The 21,925-nt window shown below is 40.9% G+C and overlaps 1 protein-coding gene across 1 annotated transcript in view; it reads right to left on the reverse strand.

Moving 5' to 3' along the window:
* Positions 1 to 21,925, reverse strand: part of CREB3L3 (cAMP responsive element binding protein 3 like 3) — a 916,737-nt gene that overhangs the window by 107,524 nt on the left and 787,288 nt on the right. Inside the window, exon 9 of the mRNA XM_044090600.1 lies at positions 3,857 to 3,956. Within this exon, the coding sequence (XP_043946535.1) occupies positions 3,857 to 3,956 (100 nt within the window). The remainder of the gene's footprint in view (positions 1 to 3,856; positions 3,957 to 21,925) is intronic.

The raw sequence follows: 21,925 nt of genomic DNA on the forward strand, positions 1-21,925 counted from the left end.
CTGGTTCAAACCTGGTGGTATATCTGCACAAAGATGTATTATCCATTCATATTCTTTCATTTCTAGTTTGTTGTTAATGTCCCCACCCCTCGAGTCTTTATACCTTATGTCTATCACTCTAAATGAAAATTTGTGTCCACTGACATCCTCATTAGCCAGAGAGGTAGTGTCAACATTTCTCCTAATGTCTGACTGGTGGTCAATTATTCTTTCTTTTAATTTCTTGTTGATTTTCTGATATAAAATGCTGAACATACATTACAGGTGGCCAGATATATTACGTTAGCTGTAACACATGTTGCTGGAGTTTGGAATATATAATTCTTCTTCGTTAATGGATGTAAAAAAAACATTACTTTTATTTATAACATCACAGCAACAGCAGTCACAGCAGGGGAAAGTGACTGGCTTGGCTATTACTCCTCTATCAGTTTTAGTATTCATATCTTTGTAACATAACTTTTGTTTTAGACTGTGGCAGTTTCTATAAGAAAAACTAGCTGTCATACCAATTAGTGGACATAATTCTGGTACTGATGTTAAAATACACCAGTTGTTATTAATAATCTTTCTTGTCTCGAAAGAAGCTCTATTAAAAGTAGTTATGAAGCATTTCCATAACTATGGTGGAGAAATAAGGTTCGGTACTTCCTTCCCTGCAACTTAAAACATGTTCAGTTTCCATATCAAGGATTCCTTATTATAACCTCTTTCAATAAATTCATCCCTTAGTTCCCTCATCTGTTGTTCGCATCCTTCTATAGATGTATTGAGTCTACTGACCCCAATAAATTGTGCCTTAGTAATACTCTTAAATACATGGGGGGTATGCATACTATTCTAATGAAGGAATGTATTCCTATGTGTAGGTTTTTTAAAAACAGTAGTTTGAATTGCAGTCCCATCAAAAGTGATGGTTACATCAAGAAAGTTAATACTACTCTTTGAACACGTCATGGAAAAATGTAGGAATTCAGTGCTATTATTTAGATCATTCAAAAAAAGTTCAAGCTCATCTCTGTCACCATGCCAAATAAAAAACAAATCATCCACAATTTTTTTAAACCAGCTAACCTTTTCAGAATACTGCTGTGGGCCATAGTATATGGATTCATTCTCGCATTTATTCTAGTACTAAGTTTGCATATGTGTTAGCAATGGGAGTACCCATTGATGTACCAGATATTTGATAAAAGATTTTTCCATCAAACACAAAACAGTTGTTGTCAAGTACTATCTGCAATAGTTCACAAATAGTTTTACTAAATCTGCCTGTATGTTGTCCACTTTTTGTTAATAATTCCCTAATGGCATCTATACCATAATTATTAGGTATAACAGTGAAAAGTTACTGGATGTCAAGAGTTACCATCATGAAATTATTAGCAGTACCCATAGATTTATATGTCACATACCAACGAGATAGATTTTTCAAAAAATCAGCAGTATCCTGTATAAAGCTTTTCACATACAATAGCTGTTTAGATAATAGAATTTGCATGTATAGTGAAATGGGCTCCATCGCCCAATAATTGGTCTCATGGGGGGTTTTCCAAATTTTTATGGACCTTTGGTAGCCCATATAAAATTGGTAGTTTGGGATGTAATACAGAAAATATTTAAATAAATCTATACTAATATCATTCATTAACTGTAAATCATAAATCAGTGTATTAACATCGTTAATGCACTTATTCACATCTTCGCTATTCACATTCTTAAATGATTTTTCTTCAGCTAAAAAGAAGACATACTATTAAAGTCCATTTGTATATCCATAATGATAATAGCTGCACCTTTATCTGCTTCTTTTATAATGACATTATCATCCACCATTAGTTAAACATCTTTCTAAAACAATGTTTGTTATAAATTTCTGTAATCTGTTTCTCACATATAGTATAGAAAGCAGAAACCACTGCATGGTTGTTTGCTATAAACATGCTTGAACATTTACATACATTGTTCTGCAATTTGTCATGTTGTTTAAATATAAGTTTCAAATCAAGGTTATGAGTAAAGAGTTTTAAGTCTGTTAAAATAGAGCTTAAACCATCAACAGCTGAAGGAATAAACTTTAGTCCCTTATTCAGCAATGTGAGGTCAGATTGTGTAAGTTTTATCTTAGATAAATTGATGACAGAGTTCATATTAACAGTACCTTTTAAAGATGTTATTTCTGCACTCTGAAGTTGCTCTGATTCCTTCCTCGTTTCCTTTGTGTGGAATGACCCCTGGAATGCTCTTGTTTCTTCACCATGACCTGTTCTGCTAACTTTGGGCGTACAACCATCTGTTCCAATGAAAAAAATGCCTCTGTGCTTGTGAATTCCTTATCACTTGTGGGCATGTATACGCTGATGTCATTGATGATGTTGAGGGTGTTTCATTGGTGAAATTCGCTGTCAATCCATTCTGTTGAGAATCATTATAATTAGATTGTACACTGCCCTCTTGAGCAGCATTTAAAGGTATAGTAATGTTATCTGGTTCATCCAAAGAATTAGATGGATATAAAGATGTAGGAACAGTTAGATAAGGTGTTTCAGTCTGATACCAACAGGCAACGTGCTCTAGATGCCATTATCCTTTTGGCCTGATTTGACTGCAAGTTGAGCAGCCATCTCATGCTAAATCACCTGTCCCACTTAGAGAGTTATTCAGCTGTGCAGTTCAACCAGTTATAGTGAATGATGACAAAGGTGACACACTGACATAACTCAAACATCTGACAAAATTAAGTAATTTAAAAACATTTTCTAGGAAAACTTTTAAAACAAATGAATAAAAATGTTCAGTAGCTTGCTGCTAATAAGATGTTCTTTGCCATGTCAAATAAAACATTCTCAGACACTCAGCTAAGCAAAACCAAAGTTACTGTACAGGTAAGACCACAAACCGCCCATGTCGCATAATGAAGAACAAAGCAGTGTGGGAAAAATGGTGTGCTGGCAGCAAAATCAAATCCCATCAGTACTGCAGCTCGCTTTACAATATAACATATAACAAACTGAAACAAAAATAAAAAAAACATTTAGAGTGACGCAGACATATTAGCTCATGATTAGCACTTCTGTATAAAAGTATGATGGAGAAGCATGTTTTTTCCTGTTTATGGGTGGACCTGTCATTTAAGCAAAACTCCCTGTCATGCATGATTCAGCACATTAAACTGTTAGGCCTCGCAGTTTGTTAACGCACTATAGTGCCTGTCAGCATGACAGCTAATTCAAAATATGTAGTTGCATCATAAAAACTGCCCTAATATGACATTGCTTATTTACATTTCGACATTAGGATCATTACCTACTTAATACATTATACTTGGGGACAGTTCCCATATTCATTAAAAATGTCAGATGATGCAAGTCTGAGGAATTTGATGCAAGGAAGCTGAAATTTTGTACTGCTTACAAGGTAAAGAACACAACATCATTATTTTCTGTTTTTGCTGTTGACTTTCTAAGTACTGTAATCAACTATTCAACTAGTAGACAGTCACGCTATCCATCTATTAGGAAAAAATGGTCAGTGCATTAACAGGAAATTTGTGTTCCTGAACTCAGTGTTTTACCATCATTTATAAAACAACAAATGGTGTACTTACAGAACATGAAGTTGTCATCTTCACATGATGTAATTTAAGTGAAAGTGTCTGATGCCAAAATATGCTAGGTACTAAAATTACAGCATGTAATAATTATTAAAAGCAAATATGCTTAGCTTTATAATGTTTTCTTGTACATTTTTGTTGTTCATAAAAAATATTGCACAATTGCTGCTGGATTTTTTGGGTAAACACTCAGTCATAAATTTCAAGAAGCACTTAGAAAGATATACAAAGATATCAACTTGCCTCTTAGTGGAGCATAGTCATCGTCCCGTGTGGCCTTCTTATCTTGAGAGAAAGGATTGATGCTTGGAAGGATGATAAGTCCCAGCGACAGAAGGAGAACCTGTTCGGGAAAAGAGAAAAACCTGTTTCCACCAGTGCTGGTAGGCATCATCCTTTAGAAAACATAACATTTTTAAAACTATAGAATATTAAAACAAAAGACCATTTCTGTTTTTAATATTTTACTCAAAATTATTAGTCTAGTTAACGTGCTTTTCTGACACAAAGTCAAGAGTTAAAAAAAATGCCAGGACCAGCATGTCATTGTACTGATTCTGACGTTCTTTTATGGTGGTGACATTGTCTTAAACATTTAAAAGCATCCTTCAGATCACTTAATGCACTTGTAATGTCACAAGAGCATTTCATTCATCATATTCTGAATACCAGCAGCTGCATTATTAACATCCCAAAATAACCTCTCTTAACACCCTAATGGGTTTTATTACACTACAGAGCACTGGCCAACAAGATGGACCTCATCTAGTTAAGGTAGCAGGACCACCTCAGAAAGCAGTGGGTGACTAGTGCCGTTACTCATGGCTCGGTACAAGGGCACCTTCTGGTTATTATCCAAGTGTTGCATCTTCAAGCTATTGAACCATTCATACAGTTAATTAAGGTAACTATTAACCCAATCATACAGTTAAAGAAGGTAACTATTAACCCATTCATACAGTTAACTAAGGTAACTATTAACTCAATCATACAGTTAACTAATGTCTCATTAGAACACTTCACCTAACTTAAGTAACTCTGCTAAGCCAACCAATCATAGTACTGTACCCACTTAGGACTGTTAATCTACTGCTCATCCCATCTCTCCAGGAGTTAGGGAAAACTACCCCAGCAATGTTGAGCTCTCCATAAGCAACTAAAACCAGCAGAAGACATATTGTAAATTAATTTGTTATCCTTCTCAACTAAAACCAGGCAAAGACGTATAGTGAATCAATTTGTTATCCTTCTCAACTATAGCGAGCATCATCTGCTCTCTCGGAGTCTTATTCTAAGTCTCTCTGCTTTTACTCTGATAGTAAATCTATCACAGGAATCCTAAACTTTGGAATATCTTCTAAAATGTAATATTATATTGTAGAGAATGAATGTATCCTATCCGTTACTTAATATGTATGTCAAAGTCTCTTCTATGGAAATTGTATGTCAAAAGTCTGTCCTTAAAACTATGGGCAAGATTCACGAAACTTCCGTGTAAGAGTTAATATGTCTTACACTGAGGCTGCAGTCTAACGGTATGATGTCAGCATGCCATGCATATTCATGAGGGCATGCTGAATCACACCCTAGGCTAACACGGTCCATGTAGGACAGTAGGGGGTGTGTCCAAATGCCGAATTCTGCAAAGGGACATGCCCCCAGAAGAGTCAGAGTCCTGAAAGTAAACTCCCACGAGCGAATCCGCGGAAATGTCAAGGAACACAACACCACACATGCCCCCACAGGCTATAAACCCAACTGTAATGTAAAACATAAAAATAGCAGTTTAATTTTTTTTTTATAATTTCCAAAATGTTTGCCAGTAGTTGCGCTCATTTGCACAGGTATGCTCTCCGCTCAGTCACAGTTAGCAGTCATTGAAAAGCATATAAGATCTAAATATGCAAATTAAGCCAAGTAGCAATAGCGTAGCGGTAGAGATGTTGGCCAAAGAGGAGGTAGTCACGGTTCGAGCCCCCACAACATCATTTTCTATTTTTATTTAAATAAGCATGAAACAATCCCCTGACATATATGCATATATATATAACTATAATTTAAGTAAAATGTAATGAAATGGGCCATGTATTTTGAAGAAATCTGACACAAGAAAATATAAAAAAAATTGTATAAGTGCCCATAGCTGAGCAAGGCTTTACAAATCTGAATATGAGTGCCCATAGGTGAGCAGTGGTCTAACAAGCGTAATATGACTGCCCGCAGGTGAGCAGTGGTTTTAACAGTTGTAATATGAGTGCCCGGAGTTGAGCACCGCTTTAACATGCTTAAAATGAGTGCCCGTAGCTGAGCAACACTTCTCACAACATAATATGCGTGCTCATAGCCAAATAACATGTTACCCAGCGTGAGCCGTTTGCATGGAGCTGCGCAGCGCACCAACCGGCTTACCATTGGGCAACGTCGACCAAGCTGTATCAAAACCACCTTTACACAGACACACCTCCTACCCTGTCTAGACAGTAGTAAAAACAAAAAAAAGCAATGCCCAGGCTCGAACCCAGGATACTGTGCACCATAGTCAAAGTACTGAACCACTAAGCCATGACACTTGTACTGAGAAATGCAGTATTAGCATATATATAGGAATGAATGGAAATAGAAGCATGACAAAGCAGGTTTTCTTAAGCTGATAAATATCCAAAATGGCCAATCACAGATAAGTGCAGGAAAACGGCCATATATAAGCCCCATAGGCAGGAATACACAGCATAACTGATTGTGGTACCCATTTGCAGTCAGGATGGCAGGTGCAGGAGAGGGAAGTCACTTTAGAGCACAGAGGTAGGGTGTTGAGGAGTCCAAATATATGGTTTGGCTCCTAGTCCATGATCATGAGGCTCAACTCATGCAGGGCCAGGTTCCCTGGGGTGCATACAAGGCAGAGGCATGGAACCGGTTGTCACATGATCTCACCAGTGCCACAGGCATACCAAGGACTGGTGAACAGGTCCGTCACCACCATGCGGACCTGAAGAGACGTAAGCAGGACCAACTGAACCGTTGGATACAGGAGGCCCGGCAAATGCCCAACGTCCCACTACTGAGTAAGTATCCATGTAATTAAGTATGTAAGAAATTATCCTAGCCTATATTATGGAGATGTATGTTCCAATATTGAAGTACGACCACCAAAAGGTGCAAACTCTTTCACAGAAAAGCCACACAACCTGGAAAATTAATTCCAATTGATAAAAAACAAAGTCTTGTAGTATGACCAACACAAAACGATTTATTCCACAGACAAACGACTAAGCGCTTTCGCCAGTAATCTGGCTTCATCAGAGTCGTTTAGATTGCATTACAACAAAACATATATACTCTCCACTCAATGCTCATTGGGTCAATTCAATTAGCACACGCCCAAAGCACATAATTATCTAAAACAACCTGTGGTTGACCAAAACAACTATAAAACAATATAACAATATACTTTATACATATAAGTACATAAATAAATAAATAAATAACAAAATCATTCTCAATGGTGATGTTACGTCCATACAATTCTAAATTGAAGTCCAATTTCATAATGGCATTTTAACTGTACATGATTAATACATAAAACATAATACATAATACTTAATGTGTGATGGTGTTGTTGTAAACTCACCCCCAATATTTTTGTTTCAAACCCCACTTTCATCTGATTGCACATGCTCCATAGGTCTCTATTGCCTACTTTTCTATTCTCTATATTAAAAGGGATCTTAACTTTAAAATAGGTTTAATCGAGATGTAATCATTTATACCCGGGGGCTTACAAGCATCTAATCTTAATTGCCAAACTGTTTCTAAAGCCCCCACTCTATTGGGTATATCACCACCCTCCCCAAAATCTAAAACACGTCCAATAATAAAAAACATGAATTTGTTAAAACCAACACATCTATATATATAGAAAAGAAAACTATTCAAACTCCCTACTACATTTCTCTAGTTGTCACCCGTTTCACCAACGTAAAGGAATAGTTAAGGGGCAAATGGTGAGAACCTCTAGGCTGGTCAGTAATGATACACAATTTAGAAGAGAGCTCTTTAAACTAATAGGTATGTTTTTGGATCGTGGTTATCCACTTAAGCTCCTTCTTAGTATAAGGAGGGAGGTCTTGAGGGGAAGAAAAGAACGTTTTGCACCTGTTTTATGTTCTGGTTTAGGACAGATGGAGAAAAGTGGGACTGGTACTGTCCCCAAGATACCTGAGTTAAAGATGATAGTTAAATTTAACCCCAAATCTACAGAGATAGTTGATATTATAAAAAATATTTGGAAGTATGTTTTAAGTGAAGATCTTAAAAAGATATTGGGTTCAGAACCTGTTTTTGTATTTAGCAGGGGTGAGAATATTAAAGGTATTTTAGAGAGAAACAACAAAAATGAATACAAATCCATTATGAAAAAATGTGGATTTTGTAGATGTTGCAGGTACATCAACAAAGGGAGTTATGTATGTATACAAGGTTATAAGTATACTATCCCTTGTCCTGGAAAGTGCAATTGTTGTACTAAGAATATTGTCTATCTAGCAACATGTGTGACCTGCGAGGCTTTCTATGTGGGGAAATCCATTAGGAGATTGCAGGATAGAATTGCGGAACACGTTAGATCTATAAGGAAGAGAGACAAGCACAATGCACTTTATTTGCACAGTACCAAATGTGTTGGTTTTAACAAATTCATGTTTTTTATTATTGGACGTGTTTTAGATTTTGGGGAGGGTGGTGATATACCCAATAGAGTGGGGGCTTTAGAAACAGTTTGGCAATTAAGATTAGATGCTTGTAAGCCCCCGGGTATAAATGATTACATCTCGATTAAACCTATTTTAAAGTTAAGATCCCTTTTAATATAGAGAATAGAAAAGTAGGCAATAGAGACCTATGGAGCATGTGCAATCAAGGATTGAAAGTGGGGTTTGAAACAAAAATATTGGGGGGGGGTGGAGGTTTACAACAACACCATCACACATTAAGTATTATGTATTATGTTTTATGTATTAATCATGTACAGTTAAAATGCCATTATGAAATTGGACTTCAATTTAGAATTGTATGGACGTAACATCACCATTGAGAATGATTTTGTTATTTATTTATTTATTTATGTACTTATATGTATAAAGTATATTGTTATATTGTTTTATAGTTGTTTTGGTCAACCACAGGTTGTTTTAGATAATTATGTGCTTTGGGCGTGTGCTAATTGAATTGACCCAATGAGCATTGAGTGGAGAGTATATATGTTTTGTTGTAATGCAATCTAAACGACTCTGATGAAGCCAGATTACTGGCGAAAGCGCTTAGTCGTTTGTCTGTGGAATAAATCGTTTTGTGTTGGTCATACTACAAGACTTTGTTTTTTTTTTTTATCAATTGGAATTAATTTTCCAGGTTGTGTTGCTTTTCTGTGAAAGAGTTTGCACCTTTTGGTGGTCGTACTTCATTATTACATTGTTATAGCCCTGGTGGGTGTTTCCTTTCATCTTTGTATGTTCCAATATTACTTCATTTATATTACAGCTGCAGGTGTCCGTTCCATGAATCAGTGAGCCTATGCTGATAGGCCGGTGAGGTTGCGCCACCAGGCAGGTTAGTAATTATTTTGCTGGAATTGTTATAGAATATAAGTGAGACAGCTTGTAAAAGAGTTCAGTGTTGTTACATATTAATAAAGTTCAAATAAGCCTTGAAGAAAGATTCTGCTAGTACTGTAAGATTAGATAAGTGATGCAGCCTGTAATCCAGAAATAAACATTAAACAAGTCTGAAATAGAGTTTCCACCTGTATTGTAATATCAGATAACTGCTTCACCCTGAAAATGACTGGTAATCAATCTACAAAGAATAGACATGTGTCAAATACATCCCCTTTTAAAATCTGCCATATGAAATAAGTGAGTCTGTTGGAAAGGATTGTTGTAACCAATTAAATGTTAATAACGCCTAGAATTAAGTACCATCTTGAATTGTAAAAATAAAACAAGTGAGAGTGTGAGAAAGAGGTATGAATCGACCAAGAAAGTTGTAATAAGTCTGGAATAAAGTATACTGCAGTCAGTACATAATGAAATGAATGAGACAGCCACAACCAAAGAGTGAAATGTTTGTAATAAAGTACTGAAGCTGGAATGTGTCTGTCCCACAATTTGGATATGTTGCTGTACCCTTGCAATATGGAGATAGTATGGTTGTATGAAATACTGAACATCCAAAGTTGTCTAGAGCCATATAAATCAAATGTGGCAGGATGCTGTACCTGAACACAGCCAGATATAAACATGTATGAATAAAAATGGAGTGTATATTAATGCAGCAGTAACATTCCCATCACCAACATTTCTAAGGTTACATATAGGAAACTGTACTAAGACCTGTAGGGTATATATATCTGCAGCTACTAGAGATGTACAGCATATGTATAGGTAGTTGAAGTTGTTAACAAAATATTTCTTCACCCTACCCTATATTCACAAATAATGCCATTCCACACCAAACTGGGTATGTGTATACACAATTAATTCCCATGGACATTTGTCCTGTTGGTTCATACATATCTGCATGTACATTGATGCATGTGCCCTGTTCACATATCCAAACCTGATGGCCTGTTGCCATAAATCAATCGTGCATGCTGTTGGATTGTGTACTGTTGTTCTAAATATGGATGTATTATGCTTGCTGTCCAATGTTTGGAATTCATGGGTGTTTGGTTAATGGGAATACTGATGCATGCTGTTACAACTAATGTTGAATGGTGTTGTATGTTACTAATCCAAAATGCCATATAATACTGCTAAACATAGGACAACAGGGAAGGCGGGTTCCAGCGGACCCACCTCTCCCACCTCAGCTGGCGAGTGCACCTGGCACCAGTGCCCAGGCCGGAACCTCCGCCGGTGGCCCTGTGCCACCTTCGGGTGGAAGCGCTGCAGGGGATGGGGCTCATCCCCCCTCTGCAAGCGTGGCCAGAGGAGAACGTCCACTCACCCTCCAAAGTGTTCGTCTGTGGTGCGTAGCGAGATCAGGCATTCTGTGCTTGAACCCCTACGCCAGCTTGAGGTGAAGGTGGGGCAACTTATGGGTGTGCCTGCCCGTCCTATACAGCCCCCAGCACAGCCCTGTCCTGGGCAGTGAAGGCGCAGTGGTAACTGCCCATGGGTGGGGATCTCAGTTCCACTGTTGCCATCTGTGGACTCATGGGCTCGCGATATCCAAACATCCGTCCCCGTCAATTGTGTACCCCCCCATGTGTCATACTCCGCCCCTGTATGCGTCTTGTTTGTCTTGTCTGTTAACCTCCCCAAACTACCTACCCAAATATACCTACTTCCTGTACCTCACTTTTCACTCTCAAATGAAAAAAAAAAAAAGGGCACTCTGTTCCCACAAAAAAATTACGCCCCATACATAGCTGCCCATTTTGCAGACATGTCTGCTGGACATGTCAACTGATAATTAAAATTGGCTGTACAACATATTTTGTTGTCCTCACCCCTCTCTCGGGTGGAAGGTTTCAAATTTCACACCAAATTACACACATATGCACAGCTGTTGCTGATAAAGAAATGGGCAGCTATGGGCCTTCCCTACATCCTTCCTGCAAATCCCGAGCTTGTTTTCCTGTTGTCCTACCCTCTTTGTGCCCCCTTTTCACCACTTTTCTATCTCCCCATTTTCTTTTCGTTAGCGAGAGTAAGCACTTTTAAGCAGTAGTCAGCGGGTGTGCGCTTGTGTGTGCTTAGCTAAGCGAGTGTGCACGTAGCTAAGCGACTGTGCGCATGTGTGAACATCGCACAAACCAGGGCAAACCCGCTTACAACTGCTTAAAAGTGCCTTAGTCACTCTGTATGACAAGGCCTGTAGTCTGCTCATCAGCAAAATAAAATTCCCCTGTCAGTCTCGAACACCGGACCTTGGAAACACTAGTCTGCATGACTTACCACTAAGCCATAACTGATATACAAGAACTTGGTGCTGAAAGCAATATAGCATGACATAGAAGGACTGAATGTAAATGGAATATAGGAAGGCCATTACACAAAGCTTGTTTCCTGTAACTTTACTGGGAGTTCTTGTGGAATTGCATTACATTAGTGTGATAAGAGAAATAGCCATGCTAGGAGGTAATAATGTTACAGTAGCACCTTACAAAACATACACGGTATCAGAGCAGGATAAATACCACCATATTTGAATAGGTATGAGGCCAGACATCCCAACTGTGACTGATTTACAGGGATGTCCTTAATTTGTCAAAAAATGTTACCTGTGCCCCACTGACTCCCTGTGAAATGTACTAACAGTAGGCAGAAAGGTGGGGAATCCCACGTAATGTACACCATCAATAAGTTAAAGTAGACACTACTTGCATGTCAGAAATGGTGTAGTAATACATATGCTCAAAACACACACACAGTTCCCACAGTCACAACTGCAGAATATCTGAAATATATCACGGGTATATCCCACTGATATGTACCTTTCCCTGAGGCAATCCCGCTTACAACTGCTTAAAAGTGCCTTAGTCACTCTGTATGACAAGGCCTGTAGTCTGCTCATCAGCAAATTAAAATTCCCCTGTCAGTCTCAAACCCCAGACCTTGGAAACACTAGTCTGCATGACTTACCACTAAGCCATAACTGATATACAAGAACTTGGTGCTGAAAGCAATATATCATGACATAGAAGGACTGAATGTAAAGGGAATATAGGAAGGCCATTACACAAAGCTTGTTTCCTGTAACTTTACTGGGAGTTCTTGTGGAATTGCATTACATTAGTGTGATAAGAGAAACAGCCATGCTAGGAGGTAATAATGTTACAGTAGCACCTTACAAAACAGACATCCCAACTGTGACTGATTTACAGGGATGTCCTTAATTTGTCAAAAAATGTTACCTGTGCCCCACTGACTCCCTGTGAAATGTACTAACAGTAGGCAGAAAGGTGGGGAATTCCACGTAATGTACACCATCAATAAGTTAAAGTAGACACTACTTGCATGTCAGAAATGGTGTAGTAATACATATGCTCAAAACACACACACAGTCCCCACAGTCACAACTGCAGAATATCTGAAATATATCACGGGTATATCCCACTGATATGTATCTTTCTCTGAGGCAATCCCGCTTACAACTGCTTAAAAGTGCCTTAGTCACTCTGTATGACAAGGCCTGTAGTCTGCTCATCAGCAGATTAAAATTCCCCTGTCAGTCTCAAACCCCAGACCTTAGAAACACTAGTCTGCATGAATTACCACTGAGCCATGTCAAATATACAAGAACATGGTGCTGAAATAAATATATCATGAAATACAAGGAGTGAATGTAAAGGGAATATAGGAAGGCCATTACACAAAGCTTGTTCCCTGTATGTTTAGTGGCAATTCTTGTGGAATTGCATTACATGAGTGTGATAAGAGAAACAGCCATGCTAGTAGGTAATAATGTTACAGTAGCACCTTACAAAACACACACAGTATCAGAGCAGGATAAACACCACCATATTTGAATAGGTATGTGGCCAGTCATCCCAACTGTGACTGATTTACAGGGATGTCCTTCATCTGTCATAAAATGTTACCTGTGCCTCACTGACCCCCTGCAAAATGTACTAACAGTAGGCAGAAAGGTGGGGAATCCCACGTAATGGTGACCATCAATAAGTTAAAGTACACACTACTTGCATGTCAGAAATGGTGTAGTAATACATATGCTGAAAATACCCCACAGTCACAACTGCAGAATATCTGAAATATATCACAGGTGTATCCCACTGATATGTACCATTCCCTGAGGCTGCTCAAATATATACCCAAGAGTATCTGAGGCCTGCAAGTGTCAGAAACACACAGGCATATCAGCCTGTCTGCTGTTACACACTCTGCGAATAGCTGTAGAATTGCTTCCACAAGCATACCCTCATGTAGGAGTACAACCCGGAAATATCAAAGGATGTAGCCATCTAACAAACTAAGGACAGTATAGCAGTTTACAAGCACTGCATGTGCCTGATATTCATAACTATTAGTACAAAGTACAAGGCCCCACTACTGCTCAGCAGCAAAATAAGATACCCTTGTAGGTGTCAAGCCCCACACCTTGGCCAGACCAGACTGCATGCAGTACCACCAAACCACAACAAACATATAAGGAATTGCTGCTGAAAGAAATATATCATGCATTACAAGGAGTGAATGTAAATGGAAAATAGGAAAGCCATAGCAACACATTCCAGTAAAGACAAATATCAGGCCTTCAAGGAGTGAATGTAAAGGCAAAATAGTGAAGCCATAGCAACACATTGCAAGAGCTACTGTTGTATACCAGTTAATCCACGAGTCCCACAGGAAAGTACATACTCCCATGTAAACAGTGTTAGCATTATTAGGTGTGACTTAACATACACACTGAGAAGAATGAACTGCAAGAAGCAACAGTCAGGTTTCAGTACAACATGCATTTCAGTGGCTACAACACAGCCTTAGATATGAGAGACATACCAACCTTTTGACTGACACAACAGTGACCACAGCAAACCAGCATGGTCCCCACCTTGCTAAACTGAAAGGCCTACGCCTACCTAACCTAACATTTTATAGCACTGTCCTGAAATCACAGTGAGAACTGCAATTACCACATAGCAGGCTGCATGCAATTAGTAAATGCTGGCCAACAATTGGTGCAGAAGCCATCACATGCACATGTGCAGATACCTACAAAAGCAGCCTGTACTGCCAGTCCACACATGCAATAATATCATTGCAGCCACTGGAGGGAGAGAGAGAGAGAGAGAGAGACCAAAAAAAAAAAAAAAAACAAGCCATAAAGCCATCAAGCCATCAAGCCAGCCAGCCAGCAAGCAAGCCAGCCAGCAAGCCAGCCATCCAAAAAAACTGTCAGAAACAAAGGTAATGTAAACTACATAATCTAATAATCTACATACTGTGAACCCTCCATATGTGGCAGCAGTCTGTATCTATATGTATATGCAGATGTGCATAGGGCAAGGGACATACTGCAACTGTTAGTGAAGGCTGGACATACATATGTAGTTGAAGGTTGCTATGTGCACATATCAATGTAGATTGTAGTACAACGTACAATGTACAATGTAGGTTGTACAGCAATGGATGTTTAGAAGTATGTTAGTGTGTGTATGTGTATGTATAGATATATATATATATATATATATATATACACATAGATAGAGAGGTATGTATAAATAGATAGACATATATAGATATATAGAATATGTATATACATATAGATGTAATAGACACATACATATATAGATATATATAGATACATACACATATACAGACAGATATGAATGTCTATAGATATGTATGTATATGAATATATATATATATATATATATATATATATATATATATATATATATATATATATATATATATATAGAGTGAGAGAGGCACATGAGGGCAGATGTACTGCAACAGGTGCCTGGTGATGAAGGCATGGACTGAACACCAGTGTGGATACTGGAGTACCATACCCCATTCCAAAACACTTTAACCACTAACTACCACATAGGTGGTTGCCTGCCTACTACTGGAGGTGTCAGAAGGAACATGGGAAACAAGTGTACAATAGCCTCCTTTGATATTCACAGTGGCACACTAGTCTTGTAATCCTGTACATGGTACGTGTCATCACAAATGGTGTGTCAGCTAGGGAAACGAGGGTCAGTGTACCCCTCTACACCTCACAATGTCCTACATGGTATGTACCTCCATGACAACTACAGCAAGGGAAAAGGCCACAGACATACCTAACAAAGAGTGATAATGCCCTCAAACACATTCCCTATGCAGAGTGACTGACAAAACCACAGATAGAGTGCCTTTCATATGACCTACACAGAGGTTACCACTGCTGGATATACAGAGTTATGTCACACCCATACCAGTTGTCCAACCGCCATGGTAACACCTCACAATCTGTCCAGCCTAAATGACCTATGGCCCTCATCCTTGTCACCACAGTAAAGAGCACATGCTGGAGGTACAGGTTCCTATCCACAAATAAGCCATACCCTGGACTAAACCACCCAGCATTAACAAGCAAGGCTCCTTATAAGTAGATGTCAGACATACCCCTGATGAATGTTATGGAGATAGGTAATATGCCGTATGAGTCACCTCTGTGTAACTGTTTGACAGGAGCAAGTACAATCACATTACATGTGTCCCAAGGGGCAGGGTAGTATAAGGCTATGCTGCCGTAGGCCCAGGGCCAATAGCATAGTACCTACCTATGACAATGCACACACACACATATGTACTCATTGCAATACCAACTATGTGAGGTGGAATGAGTGTGACACTGACTGTTTGCAAGGCCTGTAATGGTGTGATTGCTCAGCATGACTTTGTGTCTGTCATGGTAGTGTGTGTCCTCGGTGTGAGGCCAGAGAAGGATGTGTCAGTTATTGGGATACAAACATACTACATTGTCATATGTTGTGCTGTAGTTCACAGTGTACAACTGCCGTGTAGGTAGGGGTATGGCAGCAAAGACTAGGGTGGATTACCAGTGAAACTGTAAATGTGCATTGCATGCATTGCATGGGATGACAATATTCTCCATCCATTAGCTTGATACATACCCCCAGTGTGAGGCTGTGCATTGTACCTCAAACAGTGTGCCGAGTGCTGGTGTGTACTAGTTTGTTGTATGGAGTGTGCCAGGCACTGTCACACAGTTGTTGGCTGAGCACTGATATGTGGTAATTTACATGCGTATCCCCTGATAGACAGACAGATGCGATATATGTCAGTTCAGTGATATCAGTACAGTAGAGTTTTACGTGTGCCATATAACTTGCTCACATATTTTTCTTTTTCTTCCAGGGTGATGGTGCATCAGCGCAACCCCTGTTATTCAGCTGCAGAGGATGAGGAGATACACAGGAGCCTGGTGCGGGATTTTTCCACACTGTTTTCCAGGACCAGCCAGAACCAGCAGGAGAGGGCTGCACTGTGGCAAGACCTTGTCCATCGGGTAAATGACATAGGCACGCATAACCAGACATATGAGCAGGTACGCCACCACTGCAGTGATTTAATTAGAAATGTCCGTCAGCGTGCATCTGATATCCACAGACAGCAGCTTGCCACAGGTGGTGGGGTACCTATCCACCCCCCCTCACCAGAGTGGAGAAGCTCCTCCTAAGTGTTGTGGCTCCAGGCCAACAACAACAACATCCACAGACATGTGTCATGATGGAGGCTGGAGCCACCCAGCATGTGGACATGGAATGTGCAGGTAACATGCCATATCTGTAGCTGACTGTTCTCTGCACTGGTAGTTCATGCATGTGTGAGATGTGTACTGTGTGTGTAGCTGTTATCCTGCCTATTCTTGTGCAAAATTGATATTCTGAATATCATCAGTACACCTGTGAAAGCCAACTGTTGTACTACTGTACTGTATCATACTCACAGTATCAATGGCACAGTTGTGGCCACTGACAATAACTCTCTTATTTGTGCAGGTCCCTCTGGAGTAACAGCAAGGCAGCCAATCCATGCTGGTGAGTGTGTAATAACAATACTATCAATACTAATAATAATATTAATACTTATAATACCCTCAAACAGTATTGTGTATGTGTTGGATTGCAGGTGTGTGTGTGTTTGTATCTGCTGTATTGAGGAGTGTGCCCGTGTGCCCGTGTGCATGTGTGCATGTGCCCGTGTGCATGTGTGCATGTGCCTGTGTGCATGTGTGCATGTGTGTATGTGTGTATGTATGCATGTGCCCGTGTGCATGTGTGCATGTGCCCGTGTGCATGTGTGCATGTGCCTGTGTGCATGTGTGCATGTGTGCATGTGCCCATGTGCATGTGCATGTGCCCGTGTGCATGTGTGCATGTGCCCGTGTGCATCTGTGGTAACATTGTGTACACATTGTAAATTGTGTTTCCTGTCTTCCTCTCACAGGTTCTGGTGTTGCTCTGTTGGCGTGCAGCAGGGAACCTGAAGCCACTGCTGGGGATAGTGATAATGATGATACATGTGTAATGGCACAGGGAGGTGTGACAGGGTCTGTTGTTGGTCAGCCAATCGACAGTACACAGCAGTCAACCCCATCAATGCGCACAGTCATCCTGCTGATAAATCCATTGTCACCAATGTCCATAGGTGAGGGACAGCATACAGCGGGCATTGACCAGGGTAATGTCGTATCAGTGGCACATGCATCCCCTCACAGCAGCCATGGCCAGAGTCCTGACATGGTACCACACAGGCAGATGTCCAGGGGTTCTCGTGGGAGCATCCGTGGTCATACTGCCCCTGTCAGACGTGCCCACAGAGGTCTTTCAACCTCAGCTATGTTCCGGGCTGTAATGCAGGCACAGGCACGTATGAAGCGGTACACCAGACAAGGTCTGAGGGAGCTTAGAGCACATCACACTGCTATGAATGACACTATGCGTGACATTGCGGCTGCCATCCGTACTGTCAGCGAGGTCATTGACAGACGTTGTGGGGACACATTAGATCTGTTCCACAACTACATGTCCATGAGCCAGGGCAATGCAGGATGGTTGAGGCGTCGACGTGGACGTATGCCGGCAACATCATCAGCTGGCAGTCATCGCGGATGACAACAAACCCGCAACTGCTCCCATAGTGCCAGTACCAGCCCCCAGCAATGCTGGGTCTGTGCTGTCATCAGACCGTCCTAGAAGACCACGTGCATGTGGCTCTGGACAGTCTCAGCAGGGACATGTGTCCAGTCATCAACCAACTGCTTCTGATGACAGTACCCAGTCTGGCTTAGTAACTGATACTGTCCGTAGCACCCCTGCCAGGCACAGGTACCATGTCCTTGGCCGGAGACAGTGATCTGTATGACCTGGCAGGTACAGTCTGTGGCTGTCCACAAACACCCATATATGGCAGCCATGTGGTGGAACTGCGTGCATGCATACACACATGCATAATGCTAACACCTACGGCTAACACATACACACACACACCGCATCAACATTGCCCCATTTTGTACTGTTGTCCCTCACTAACACACACACACATACATGTTGATTGGATGTGTCAATGGCAGACTCTGGCATACCAAGTACACACCCTGTGCATATGATGAAACTGTGCCACCTCCTGCAATCTGTAACATTGATGCAGGAACGGGATAGGATGGTACTGATGCACAGGGTGACTACATAGCACTGTAGTAATATTATCATGTTGTTTACAGTACAGTGTAATGATATCAATGTGGGTATATCCCAGCATGCCTGATGCATTAACAGTATGATTGTCATTGTAGTGTTTTTATACACCAGTGTTAATTCCAAAAGTGTAATGTCTGCACATGTTTGCATTCTGGTGGTAAGGCTGAAAACACAAACCCACCTACATAGGTATCACAGGGGATAAGAAACTGGAAGCAATGATACTCAATGCCAGACATCTAAACCACAAGATGCATGCAGTCCAAACTCTACTCAGCATGGAGAATGTTGATATCTGTGCAGTAACAGAAACCTGGTTCAAGGCTCCCAAGAGCACCCTAGCACTACCAGGTTACACCTCATACCATGCTTTACAGCCCCAAAACATGGAACTAACTACGAAAGTAGGGTGAGTATCAATAGATGTCAAGGATACCGACACCCCCAGGTTGGTGCCACAGCATAAAGCATCACAGACTATCCACGTGCAACTAACAGTGGGTAAAACTGCCTTCCAGTTCAAAGCCTGCTACAGACCACCCTCCTAAACCCAGGTAACCCACTTGGCCTACTTATGAACACATGTAAATATGAAGGTGTCTCCAAACAACATGATATTGGGCAACTTCATCTACCCACACATAGACTGGGAGCATTACTGTAGCTCCAACACCCTAGGCCAAAGGTTCCTAGAATTCATAAGCTCAAATGCTATGGAACAACTTGTTACCACTCTCACAAGAGGGGAGAACATACTGCACCTGATCATCACCAACATGGGGACTCTATGCTCCAGACCAGAAGTGTATCCCTCACTGGTAAGATCATACCATAAAGTAATCTCACTGTATATTCACATACCAACCCCAGCCCCTGCCCAGAAACCACAGTGAAAAAGTTGTCTAAAGCAAATTCCACACACCTCAAAACCGAGACAGAGGTGGAATCCTTCAAAGCCCCCAGGCCTGTGGAAAATACGGCCCACACTGCTGAATCCTTTATAAACGCATTCTATGAACACCTTCAGGAATGCACAGATCATGCAATTCCAGGTATAACCATGACCCAATCCTCCAAAGACAGGCATCCTTTCTGGTGGACCCCAGCCACATAACGGAAAACAATAGAAGGAGGAAGCTACTACATGATCGAGCAATATCCCAGAAAGGGAAGGCATCTCTGTTCAGTATTTTGAAAACATTATGGGCACTCATAAAATCATCTAAGGCCAGCTTCAAGAGAAATATTGCACAAGACACTAAGGATAATCACAAGGCTTTCTTTACTTATGTTAGGAATCTGGGTGGGAATTACCAGATATGCTCAGAAGTTGTCCTAAATGACAAGGAATACACCTAAGCCACATACATTGCCAACATCATTGCTGACAGGTTCAGCACAAACATCTCACCCCCTCCCCACCATAACGGCAAATATATATCCCAGCAGAGTGATGCCCCCCTGACATCTGAGATGCTCAGTCGCCCTCTCCAAAGCAAAAACACAGCATCAATGGGAGCAGACAGTGTCCCAGGCTGCATCCTACATGAACTCCAAGAAGACCTAAACACAAACATAAAACTACTGTTCAATCCCAGCCTTACTACAGGATTTGTACCCAAGGAGTGGCGTACAGCAACAGTGATCCCTCTCCACAAAGGTGGTGTCTCAACGGATCCTGGAAACTATCACCCCATACTCCTGACTAGCTTGGTCTGCAAAGCTATGGAAAGGATCATCATAGACCTCATAAATAAAGCTATTGGGGACCTACAGACACTGGATCCTACCCAGTTTGGCTTTGTTCAGGGCACATCCTGCCTCTTAAACCTGGTCGATGTCTTTGAAACAGTCACCAAGGCCAGTGATGAGGGGAAGATGTTCAACACAGCCTACGTGGACCTCGCAAAAGCCTTCGATACAATACCGCACTCGGGCATTATAGAGACGCTCACCAGCATAACTATAAACCCCTATGTCACTAGATGGATTGCAAACTGGCTCATGGACAGAACACACATGGTCAGAATTGCTGGAGCCATGTCACACTCCAAACCAGTTACAAGTGGCGTCCCACAGAGTTCAGTCCTGGGACCTCTCTTGTTTGGTATATATTTCTTGGAGGTACAGGCCAACACAAATGGACTGTGGCTGAGCAGGTTCGCAGATGACTGCAAACTGGGCTCCATAATCAACTCACCAGCCAACAGAAGCATCCTACAAAAGGGCCTCATAGAAACAGACAACTGGTGCCAGAGCCATGGCCTCAAGCTAAATGCCAAAACGTGTGTAGTCATCCCCTTTGGCAAGAACAAAGTTCCCACAAATTAACACATAGGTGGTAAGCCATTAAGTACTGTACACATGATTAGGGACCTGGGGACCCGAGTTGATAGCAAACTCTCATTTGACAACCACATGGTTGTAGTGGTTACACAGACAGTTTATATAGGCCACCTAATCATGAAGGGATTCACAGCAAGATCACGGGAGGTCATCGTGCCTCTTCAGTCATCCCTCATCAGGCCCATAATTGAGTACAATGCCCCTTTTGTGATGTACCTTACCAGAGACCTGTCCTGCAGCAACTGAAAAGTCCACAAAAGTACCTCACCAAGGGGATCAAAGGGCTCCAACAGATGCCTGACATATAGAACCATGTCCAATCTGGAATTAATGGACATGCTGCACCTCAGAAAATCCAATTTCCATGGAGCTGTGCGCTCGTGACACTTGCACCTCAGCACTTACATAAATAGGACATGCTGGAGGGACAGATTCATAACCCAGAGGCTCCCTTCACTCTGGAATAAAATCACAGTCCAGGTTAGGGAGAGTCCCTTAATGACTCTCTGCAAGAGGACTGTTGCCGAGTGGATGGGAGATTGTAGGTTTACCCTGGGTTTCACATCTGTGTCACTGTTACACAGAGGCTGAGTATACTAACCTGGAAAAAGGCCATATAAAAATACATTTAAAATGGGTGGCGAAAGACAAACACAGTCTGGCTAGGCTTATAACTGCCCTAGGGCAGATAGCCTAGTATGAACCTATGAACTATACAATCCTAA

This window comes from Protopterus annectens, chromosome 13.part0, assembly GCF_019279795.1.
Source record: "Protopterus annectens isolate FY-2018-M chromosome 13.part0, PAN1.0, whole genome shotgun sequence".
Classification (NCBI taxonomy): Eukaryota; Metazoa; Chordata; order Ceratodontiformes; family Protopteridae; genus Protopterus; species Protopterus annectens.